Source organism: Lepisma saccharinum, chromosome 5 (assembly GCF_977018435.1).
Source record: "Lepisma saccharinum chromosome 5, izLepSacc3.1, whole genome shotgun sequence".
NCBI lineage: Eukaryota > Metazoa > Arthropoda > Insecta > Zygentoma > Lepismatidae > Lepisma > Lepisma saccharinum.
Genome location: NC_139233.1, coordinates 15,950,642 through 15,963,000, shown reverse-complemented (window position 1 = coordinate 15,963,000; position 12,359 = coordinate 15,950,642). Strand labels below are relative to the sequence as shown.

Below are 12,359 nucleotides of genomic sequence, written 5' to 3'. Positions count from 1 at the left end.
AGGAATAAAACAGTGTAACAGTACGTTTTTAATACAGAAAAAAAGTATAGAACATTTCTGAAGTAAAGATGCAAAATAATAATATTATTCAAAGCATAAGACCATATTGAAATATTAACAGTACCAGTGTATGATAAATCCGCACGTTATCCTTATTCAACCTTATTTTGCTTACAAAAATAGTATAACATTTTTCTAGTCACGGATATTCATGCACTCCTTAGTGCCAGTATCTGCACATTTCCAAGCTGCAGTACATACAAGCTGGCCTTTCCTGCAGGAACATGTAGCGGATATACAACCACCCAAACATCCACAGGTGACAATGTCGTAGCCAGAGGTGGTCATTTTCGTTCAACCTCCCTCACCCTCACCCTCACGGCTTGGCTTCGCCCTCACCCTCACACGCCCTCACCCTCACGACTCACAGGTCGCCCTCACCCTCACACGCCCTCACCCTCACGACTCACCAGTCGCCCTCACCCTCACACGCCCTCACCCTCACGACTCACCAGTCGCCCTCACCCTCACACGCCCTCACCCTCACGGCTCGGCTTCGCCCTCACCCTCACACGCCCTCACCCTCCCGACTCACCAGTCGCTCTCACCCTCACACGCCCTCACCCTCACGGATCGATCTCGTCCTCACCCTCACACGCCCTCACCCTCACGGCTCGGCTTCGCCCTCACCCTCACACGCCCTCACCCTCACGGGTCGATCTCGCCCTCACCCTCACACACCCTCACCCTCACAAGTCTTCGGAGGGTGAGGGTGAGGGTGAGGTCTGCCCTCATGAGGGTCGCCCTCCGGAGGGTGACCACCTCTGGTCGTAGCAGGGTTGTGGAATTGGTGGCAGCGATTGAAGTTTTGGAACGAGCTGTCCATCAACCATTTTCCATCCCAAGATAGTAGGTGGTGGTAACACAGGTTTTGGTATGACCGACTGCCTCCACACCATGGCTTGATAGTGGACCCGTTGTACATGTAACTATAGAGCATCGGTAGTGGGGGTGGGGGGGCAGTGCTTGTGGTGTTTTTCCTTTGCTGAACAGCTTTACTGTGGCTTCATCACAGCTGCTTGCATCCGGTACACCATACAACTTGCATATGAACTTCTCTGCCTTGTGTGCTGTTTCTTGTTTCAATTCGTCAACACCAAGGTTTAGTAGATCATTATTATTAGTGTTAAATATTTTCCATGCTGTCTTCTTACTGATCCCAGCAATGTAGGATACTGTGTCGCATCCTGTTATGGCGTGGAATTGGATGAGAGTTTCGAAGACAGGATCCTTAAATGAAAGCTTCTGCCTGACTTCATGTACTGGAATGTAATTTTTTCTTTTATGTTCCTGCTCGCAACCACAATTTCGTACATCTAATCTTGTGAAATAACGCTACCAATTGCACTAATACATCTGTAACACGTGCTGAGACAACAATGTTATCAGCACCAGAATTAAGGTAGTGAACTATAGTGCAGGAGGCCTTAGAAAGAGCGTTTCGCGGGCTAAAAGCAGACGTCGCTCGCACACTATTGCCGATACTCTCGTGTCGTCTGCTCCTCAGCCGAACAAACAGGCCTAGGTACAAGAGGCAGAGGTCACTGACCCTTCCAGAAGGGTGCAGAGAGCTAGCTGTGGCAACCGGGCTTGCTCATTCGCAGACCTGATTGGTTCTCGCAGACACACCCCCATATTGTTGTCTGCTGTAAGCCCGCGAAGCGATCTTTCTAAGGCCTCCTGCACTATACAATGCGCGTGTCCGCCTCTTCGTAGTTTGCCTGCAATCCTTCAATAGACAAATCACGATTGTTTGTTCGTACGTCATCCTCCTTGTGAAATCCACCGGAAACCACAAATATTTTGTCTTCAGGAGCATTGTTGATCAAATGATTTGAGAGAAAACAGGCTAAATCTTTTTTATTCTCCGAGTTAGCAAGAAAGTCACTGAATTTGTTGGGGATTGGCACGGATCCATTTTCTATTACTCTCCTTACTAAATGAGCATGTTTCAAGCGCCTATCCCTTGTTCCAGCCTTGATTGAAGTTGCGTTATACCGATCAAAGGTGACATCAATCCTCTTAAAGCTTCTTCCCATAGAAACAACAAGGTTAAGAAATGCATCTGCCAGTTGACCAAAGTTTAAAAACTCCTGCAGGCTTTCCAAGTGCAACAACTAATGCTTGACCATCTATTATAAGGCATGACGCAGACGGAATTGATATATCAGGTGGACAAATTGGTCATCACATCAGCTAGAATGGCTTTGTTTCCTGTTCTCAGACTTTCGTTTGTGTTTGCAAGGGAGATTGGAATTGGCATTAGTTCATGACACAAAATGCGATTTAGATCCACATTACGACCTGTCTCATAGGCAGTTACGAGGCGCTGGAGAATATTCCTGTCAGTTTTCAAAAAAGTTTCCTTGCCACGTACTACCAATTTAACTTCATAGAGGGACTTAAAGGTCCTTCCATTGACTTATGTAGAGGATCACTTAACTTGCATTGTGTGTGACTTTTACCAGGGGCCATCATCCTTTCCTTCACGAAGGTGTCTAGCTTTACCTGGCCCAGTGTTTCGGCTTTGAGGAGAGTATCTTGAATATCTGAAGAAGCTAAATCCTTTGTTTGTGGCAATGTTCTGGAGGAACTGATAAGAAACATCTTAAGATTATGGATCACAGGTGCATGTTTTTACAAATTTATAAGTGGATCCATGGTTCTATGTTTCTATCATTCTGAAATTAAGTAAAAAAAGAAAAAAATCTATCATAGGTTTAGTCATTTTTGTGGCACTTTTGTTTAAAAAAGAGGAAAAGAATTACAACAATTTTCAAACATGTCAGATTAGAAAACATAATATTTGGATTCAGCATACCCAAAAACATAATGTTTGACACCAAGATCACTATTTTCTTTCTGCTCCTTCAGAAGTTATTTGGAGCTCATTTCGTATAGCCGCCATTTTGTTTCTTAGCGATTTGGAGCACCTAGCTGCCCAAAAACATATTGTTTGACACCAAGATCACTATTTTCTTTCTGCTCCTTCAAAAGTTATTTGGAGCTCATTTCGTATGGCCGCCATTTTGTTTTTTAGCGATTTGGAGCACATAGCTTAAAATTTTAGATTGGATAACATAATATTTGGATTCAGCATGCCCGAAACATAATGTTTGACACCAAGATCACTAATTTCTTTCTGCTCCTTCAAAAGTTATTAGGACCTCATTTCATATTGCCGCCATTTTGTTTTTTAGCTATTTGGAGCAAATAGCTTCAAATTTCAGATTAGAAAACATAATATTTGGATTCAGCATACCCAAAAACATAATGTTTGACACCAAGATCACTATTTTGTTTCTGTTCCTTCAAAAGTTATTTGGAGATCATTTCGTATGGCGGCCATTTTGCTTTTTAGCGATTTGAAGCACATAACATCAAAATCGAGAGCGGCAAACAAAATGTTCGGAATCAGCCCATCAATTACATTCAGAAAATGTTGTTTGTCCGCTTTTCCTCAAAAATGCTTCCTACACTTTTTACAGCCACATTTCTGAGAATTTGCACCAGGCTAGAAGACCAGAATGCATTGTGATACAATGGATGAAGAGACAATCACAAACACATATGGACAGGACACAACACACGCCCCACAGAGGATTTTACTGGCTGTGAGCCCAGATGCCAGAGCGTCGCTAGTCTGAAAAGTATTTGACAAAGCCGTCTCACCCATGGTCACTTGATGGACTGGCTGGACCCTCCAATGTGTCGTGTTTGTAATGTCGTTTTAAGTTTTCGGTACATTCTTGTTGAATGTTCCGATTTTGCAGACTTTTAATCTTCACAGCTGTTTGTCATCCCTGTTGGGAGATGGCGACAGTGGTTTTATTAAATGTTTTTTGCTTTTTGAGTAGAGCTGGTTTCTTCCATTGTTTGTGGGGAAGTTTTTAGTTTATTAAACACAGTCAAAAAAGTTTTGCATCACCCGAGAAGTGATGAAAATATCATCCGCAACATGCCGAAGCGGACAAGAACCGATGAAGCAGAGCTCACTGTGCGAAGTAACGCGGTCGACGTGCAATACCGATCACCACAGACGACTACCGGAGTCGGCAAGTGCATGCGTGTGTTCGAGCGTAGCACCACGGTAGTCGGCGAAGGTTAGTTAATTGTTCCTTGTGTCCAGTTAGCGAAGGCGAGCGAGTGCAGCTGTGTGCAAGGCATGGCTAGGCGTACGATAGTGCAGTTTGATCCGGCCAGGATCATCACGCTACTGCAGACTGGCATGTCACAACGGGCTGTAGCTAGGGCTGTTGGAGTGGCGCAAAGCGATGTCTGTAGGACCTGGAGGCGGTATACATACACAGGAACAGTAGCAGATCGTCAACGGACAGGTCGTCCACGGGTCACAACACCAGCACAAGACCGCTATGTAAGACTATCAGCTCGGCGACAGAATACCATGGCGGCAAGGAACATCACTCATGCCCTCCAGGCAGCCTCTGCTGTGCGTGTGTCAAACCAAACTGTCTGTAACACACTCCGAGGAAGTGGTTTACGTTCCAGTAGACCTCTCCGGCGCCAGTACCTATTGCCACGACATCGGCGCGACCGTGTGCATTGTGCCAGTGCATATCGAAATTTTAGACCCGATCACTGGGCTCATGTGCTCTTCACCGATGAATGTAGGTTCTGTCTAAGGCCAGATTCACGAAGAGGACGGTTGTGGCAAGGCCCTGGACTGCAAGAGGGGCTTCGTGATGTCCAGGGGGTCCATCCCAAGACTTGGGTCCATCCATACCAAGGAGGAGGAATCATGGTATGGGCAGGGATAATGCTCGGACGTCGAACGCCCCTAATTCCAATTAGAGGGACACAAACAGCTGTTCGTTATGTCAGGGACATTCTCCATTTCATCAGGAAATTGGTGACGAATTTGTCTTGGTGGATGACAATGCCCGTCCACACCGCGCACAGATGGTGCACGATTATCTGCAGGCGGGGAATATCCGTCACATGCTCTGGCCAGCGCAAAGTCCCGACATGAATTGCATCGAATATACATGGGCAATGCTAAAAAATGCCATTGCAAACCATCCTGTGGCTCCCACCAATCTTCGTGAAGTTCTTCTTGCGGCACAGGAAGAATTGGGTCGCTTACCGCAAGATCACCTTGATCGTCTCATCCTCAGTATGCCACAGCGTGTTCAAGACCTTCTTGCAGCCAGGGGAGGACACACCAAGTGGTAGGCATGTTTCTGGTGGATCCGCTATGACGAACAGTCTTCTTGTGACAGTTCTTTGTTTTTTCGCCTCCATCATGAATTGTGCCATTTTAGTTTTAAAAACATTTCTGAGAAAATTGTACGTTTTTTGTTCCCTTTTCATTCAACATGTCTTCTTCTTCATCTTTTCTTTTGTATTCCCACTGTCATTGTCAATAAACTTTGTGCTTCATATATATTTTGTCATTTTCCGTCCTGATGCAAAACTTTTTTGACTGTGTTTATTAGTTTTTATTATGTTGCGTTTGTCTTGTGAAGGTCTCTTTACAGCCTTGCACTTTAACTTTTCTCAATGGCTTCTTACACCCCTTTTTTAACCTTTAAGTAAGAATTTCAGATAAGGGGATATTTCCCCGTATACAGGGTGGCCCGTCAGTCCCTACCCAGTCAAATATGTTGCCAGTGTATCTGTGTTCTGTCCTTCATTCTCGTTGCATAATATTTTCGCAACATAGGGGTTATTGTTCCAAATGCCGCTGTAACAGCTGCCCGTACATGCATAATTGAAAAAACATAACAACATATGGATGGAAACCCTGCTATGTTGCGGAAAATGAATCACAACATGGCATCGCATAATATTATGCGCAACAGCACACAGAAAACTCTATACACTAGATACATAAGATATATGAATGGGTAGGGACTTAAGGGCCACCCTGTACACTGAAGGGTGCAAAATGGCCATATGTGCCGACGCACGCAACAATTTTAATCCAACCAATCAATGCATTCCATTATGTACTACGTGGTACGGAAGGTTGACATTTGAATGTCTTCTCCTCTCATCCCTTACCCCTTAAGCAGTCTCCTATATGTATTTTATTAGAATTAATGATCATTGATTGTGTGCACTTTGTTTGCATCAAAACTTCTGTAAATTGTAAAAGTAACTGTAAAAAAATAACTGAAGTTACTTTTAATAACCAGCAAGTGAAACCGAATTACTTGTTAAAATGAGTAACTGTAATTGTAACTCAGTTACTTTTTGAGCCAAGGAACTGTGAGTTACTTTTGAAAACTAACTTTCCGAACACTTATTACCACATCCTTTCATTCATCAGTTCCGCTTGCCGAGGCCTTCTAGTGGCGCCATTGCGTGGACTGACGCAATTAAGAGCTGACTGTTTGATTTGTCGCAGATGCATAATTTCAACAAACAGTATCTTTGGTTAGAGGAATTTCCTGGAGCTCTTATTCGGGAATCTCATGAATTGCTGCTGTTGTTACAGGTGCCGGGTGATGATATGCTCGTGTTTAGGGAGAAAAGGGACCTCGCACCAAGACTGAAATAATAGAATTCAATATAATGTGCTATCTAAGACCAAACGTTAATTTTTCGTGTGGTCCGCGGGAAGTATATGCGTTCCTGTAAGAACACACGCCCACTAATGTATTTTAACGTTTGCAAAGAATAGTAGAAACTTTATTGATACTGCATTTACAGCGGCCATATGCACGGTTTTTAGATGCAAAGGGCCAACTCCCCGAAGTTACAAATTAGAAACGAAAATCCACCTGAGGAAATGCGTTATTCGTTTGGAAAATTACGGCATGCATGTCCCATTGAAATACCAAAAAGAAAAGACATCCCCTTGTAAACAAATATATTTATCCCTGTCCTCAATAAATACGTAGGGAATCGTGCCTAAGCAGCACGAGTACATAATGTATCTTCAATTGATGATTGGCAATAATTTCTTTCACGTGTGGACGTCAATGCTTCAGAAGAAAAGGTGTTTCTGATTGCGCGGTCCTCAATAATTAACGCAGAAAACAAATAGTAATTTGTATGAATATTGAATATATATATTATGCCCATAATTTGTTCGTAATTCAACTTTAGTCAAATAAACCTTCTTTAGAAAGAAACTTTCATCTCATCATGAGAAACAGTATAGTAGTTTCTGTCAAAATGTTAAAAAAGTATCGGCATTCGTGAAAAAATGCTACTTCAAATATTAATAATTTACCTTTATTTTTCTGCTTCACTTAAAATGAAAAATACCGAAAAAAAGGCAAAATAATAAACATCTCTTGTGCAAACAAAATCTCTGAAGGTTTAAAAGAAAAGCCACTTTGAACTTGACGAGTGTTTATTTCAATTAAACGTATTATTTGAGAAGTGTTACTGATTTCATTCAGTAACTTCCGTTTATTTTTATTGCTTTTCAAACTGTTTAAACGACTAATGTTAGCAAGCCCATGGTGCATTGCACAGAAAAAAAAGGATCAGCTGCTTATCTTTTCGGTTGTGTGGATACTTTTCTATCGGACGCCGTTTCTATGACTTCATATCTCGAGGTCGATTCCGTTTCGAACAGAGAAGAAATGTAATTACGAGAACCTCACTCCAATACTAAATATTTCCTTCGAAGCGAACTCTTACCGCAAATATAAGAAAGGATTTAGTTCCTCGTTTGTGTTCCACCAAACTATTTATACTTATTAAAATAGCACATTAGCACCAAATAATTTCCATAAATAAATTGAAATCAATTCTGGATAAATAGCATAAAGTATTGAAATTAAGTATACAAGTATGCTTTCAATATTGCATGAACTTAAGCATTATTCTCATCATTCACATATACAGTAGTTGTATTATGTTTCATAGGTGCAATCACATATTATCTATCTAAAACTTTAAAAGGCAGTCTATTTCTATAACCTATACAATGTATTGAAGGATTCCATTATTTTAGTAAGCCGACCTCCGTGGAGCAGTAGTTTCTACAGACTGCTACGACATCGGTGGTTACGGGTTCGAATCCCGACCTGGTTATGATTGTTCTTTGTGAGTCTACCGTGATCAATTTCATCACTCATCCTCATCTTTGCAATTAGCCATAAGCGGCAGAAAAGCAAAGTAACGTAAACCAAATCTATCAATCAATCAATCAAATACTAAGTTTCCAGAGAGCACCTCTTCTCTTGTCTTCAGTTTTTGGGGATGAAACTTACTACAGACTTGTCATTTTACTGCAAATCCTCGTGTTAACGAACTACTCCACGGGGTCCCCACAAATGCCACGGACATTCAGATTGATTGATTGATTTGGTGTTCTAAGTCCACTTTAAGCACAGTAAGGCTAATTGGGACTGGACCTACAGTTTAAAGCGGGATCCGGACCACTATGTGTCTTCACAGGGTATCGAACCCGGGACCCCTTGATTATAAGGCGACGACGCTACCATTGCGCCATCGGGGAGGCCTACCGACATTCAGAGAACCATTATATTATTAGAAAATGTTTCAATTTCAAGCTCGAAAAACAAAACTATGAAAATGTATGAATTTCCTTTTAGTTAAGTATGTGTGGGCCTTCCCGATGGCGAGGTGGTGCGTCGTCGACTTGTAATCAAGGGGTCCCGGGTTCGATACCCGGTGGGGACACATAGTGGTTCGGATCCAACTTTAAACTTTAGGTCCAGTCCCAATTAGCCTTACTGTGCATAAAGTGGACTTAAAACACTAAATCAACTATCCAAGTTAAGTATGTGTTTGAGGGACGTGGGTAGGCGGCTGTAACAAATTGCATTTGTTAATCAATTTTTTTTTTTTTTAGGAACGTCTCACCAAGTTGTAAATGGAAATGGTGCTCTACTTCATATTGGACTTTGTGATTCTAGTGGTAAGTTTTGAATTGATATCTCTCTCTCTCTCTCTCTCTCTCTCTCTCTCTCTCTCTCTCTCTCTCTCTCTCTCTCTCTCTCTCTCTCTCTCTCTCCTGTGTGTGTGTGTGTGTGTGTGTGTGTGTACTTAGTACTAATGTAATTGTGTCATGTGTTTATTAAGATAATATTGTGATTAATTTGGCATAAAATTATTAACAACAAATTCATAAGATCAAACCTTTAATTCACATGTTTAATATAATTACAGTGTGTTGCGTTTAATAAGAAGAAAATTGAAATTAAAAATACTTTTATTTTATTTTCAATGTTGGGAAGGAGGTTGAGAAGGAATAAAAAATGTTTAGTAAGGGAAATTTCACAACCAAGCGACGCTTGTCGCTTGGGAACGAGTCAACCAACAGCACCGTTTCACACCTTACCGGCATGACAGGTCACACGAGCTTCATTTCGATTGGTAAAAATCTCAAGCGACACGTGTCACGTTTCGCTTCGGTGTGAAACTCCCTAAGATTTAAAATGATTGAAACCTAGTTTTTTTTTAGTCAATCCAAATTACGTCCCGGTGAAATAATGGAGGCGAGCGCTTAATTTATTAAAATACTAATGGGTATTATATCTACTAATGAGCATTTACACTATTTTTATACCACTGATAAATAACTTACATAATGTCGCTTTTCTGTGCATCCATTTTAAGAAGAAAACGAAAATTACAAATTTGAGAAACAGGCATAGGCTACACTGCGCCACCATTCGTACATAATAAATGAAGTAGTAAATAATTTTGAACGAATCTTTCAATATTATTCTTCAAGATTTTTAGTCAATAAATACGAGGCGCATCCAGAAAGTAAGTTTCCCTATTTTTTTAAAAAAGAAAACCAACATAGTTTCAGGAAACCATTTATTGGCAACAGGTACAGCAAAGGTTCAGCTATTTTTCAACATAGCAACCACCAGAATTGAGACACTTGTTGTATCGTGGTATCAACTTTTGTATCCCACTGTCGTAGAACTCTGCCGCCTGTGAATGGAACCAGCGTGTGACAGACGTCTTCAGCTCTTCGTCGTTGCCAAAACGCTCACCGGAGGACAGGAATTTCTTGAGGTGCAAGAAAACGTGAAAATCGCTGGAAGCCAGATCAGGACTGTAAGGTGGATGATCAAACAACTCCCAGCCAAATTCCGTCAAAACAGCTGCTGGGCGCCGAGCCGTATGTGGACGAGCATTGTCATGGAGGAGCACAACACCTGCAGTAAGCATGCCACGCCTCTTGTTTTGAATGGCACGTCGCAATTTCCTTAGTGTTTCACAGTAATGGTCAGCGTTCACCGTTTCACCTCTGGGGAGGAATGAGCAAAATGCCCTTCCTGTCCCAAAACACGGTGCACATCACTTTCTGTACCGACAGCGTCTGTTTGAATTTCTTCTTGACCGGAGATCCACTATGCCGCCAATGCATTGACTGCTGCTTGGTTTCCGGGGTGAAGTGCGAAATCCACGTCTCATCGCCCGTGACGATCCTGTAGAGGAAATCATCGCCATCATCATGGTACCGTTGCAGGAATGTCAGTGCTGCTCCTGAACGTTTCATTTTGTGTTCGGGTGTCAGGTTTTTCGGCACCCACCTGGCCCACAATTTTTTGAACAGCAGGCGCTGCGTGACAATCTCATGGAACACGGATCGCGATATCTGCGGAAAAAGGCTACTCAACTCCGTAATCGTGAAGCGACGGTTCTCTACGATGCGCTGCCGCACCAGCTCAACCAGATCATCAGTGATGAGGGACGGACGCCCACTGCGCTCTTCATCATGGACACTTTGACGACCTTCCGAAAACTGCCGACACCAGCGACGCACCATCTGCTTACTCATAATGTTCGGCCCATAGACCTCACAGAGCTGACGATGAATGTCAATTGGCGCAATGCTTTGTGCATTCAGGAACTTTATCACCGACCGAACCTCGCATGCGGCGGGAGAAGGAATACGAGCTTCCATTTCGGACCACTGCTGCCTCGCTACTGGCATGCGGCGGGAGAAGGAATACGAGCTTCCACTTCGGACCACTGCTGCCTCGCTACTGGCGCCGGGCGGGATCTGTCGGCCTGGCATATGATTGATACGTCTTAGCTCTGCTGCGCATGCGCAATTTACACGGCTCATTATGTTTACTTTCACGGGAAAAAAATAGGGAAACTTACTTTCTGGATGCGCCTCGTATTCCAGAATGTGCACAAGGCAGAGATGAAAGGAAACTTAAAATAACGAAATACTGTTAACAATTTTTGTGTGCTAATATTTTAAAACAATCACACACATCTTATTTATGTTACTTGGGACAATATTATTTTCCAACATATATGAGATAGTTTGTATGTATGCTTAAATCAAGTGGGATTTTTCGACTCTTCCGACAACAAATCAAATCTTCAACGTGTCCTCTTTCCGTTCATGTGTTTCTCTACGACGTCAGAAGTTTGGGAAAGTGTTTTTTTTTTTGTTAGCAATACAAGTAAACGGTTTATAGGCTATTGCTAAACCAATATTTTTCAGCACATGTACTCTCTCATTGCAGAGCCGTCCACAGATGATGTGGCTGGCTTTCTTAGAGCTCATCCAGAATTTCTGGAGCGGTTCCTAATGGAGGAAGTGGATCTTGAGCAGCTGGAACGATGGATGATCCGAAAGACGCAAAGAACCAAGAAGAGAACGGACGCTAATGGTAAGATCAATACACATTCCGTACGTCTAGCTTGAAATCGGAGGCAACTTAGTATATTTTTCATTTTTCTTACTTTTCTACTCAACTCTTCATCAAGAAAAACACATCCGGATTTCGAATCCAGGATCCTTGTCCTGGCCATTCCGCTACTGAAGCGACTTACTTTATTAAAACACTAAAAATTCTAACCAGGCCAGTATTTATTATTAAATAACACACCATGCACCTAAGTTTCCACCCTCAAACAGGGTCTTCTTCAGACGAAGACGACAAAGATTGAGTTTGAATCTTGGTCTGAAGAAAACCCTATTATATGGTACGTTATTACATAATAAAGACCTCCATGGTTAGTTTAGTGTTTTATTAAACATGGAAACAAGGAAACAGCAGTTACTCAATAGTATTGTTACCTTTGGACTTACTTTGTATACCAGTAGTATTTTTTTTTACTTGTACGTACCTTTGCGTTTAACTTCATGTCGTAAATAACGATAGCATACTTAAACAATAATTTTAGACTGAACCAGCTTTCCAAATGATTTTCTAATTTTCTAATACAATATATTACATTGGAAATTAAAAAAAATAAAAGCTACTATACATGGTAAGAATGAAAACATTATTTTGTGAAGTAATAAGATAATTTTACAACGTAACAGGGTGAGGCAAAGTCCTTTAAAACGGCTTGACGGAGGACGATGAAAT

General features: G+C 41.9%; 1 protein-coding gene across 5 annotated transcripts in view; it reads left to right on the top strand.

Annotated features, from left to right (window-relative positions):
• Positions 1-12,359, top strand: part of LOC145987673 (putative 3',5'-cyclic phosphodiesterase pde-5) — a 186,460-nt gene that overhangs the window by 100,229 nt on the left and 73,872 nt on the right. For all 5 annotated transcript variants that reach the window (XM_083122203.1, XM_083122205.1, XM_083122206.1 and 2 more), the window contains exons 2-3: positions 8,858-8,923; positions 11,508-11,654. In XM_083122203.1, coding sequence (XP_082978329.1) covers positions 8,858-8,923; positions 11,508-11,654 — 213 coding nt within the window. The remainder of the gene's footprint in view (positions 1-8,857; positions 8,924-11,507; positions 11,655-12,359) is intronic.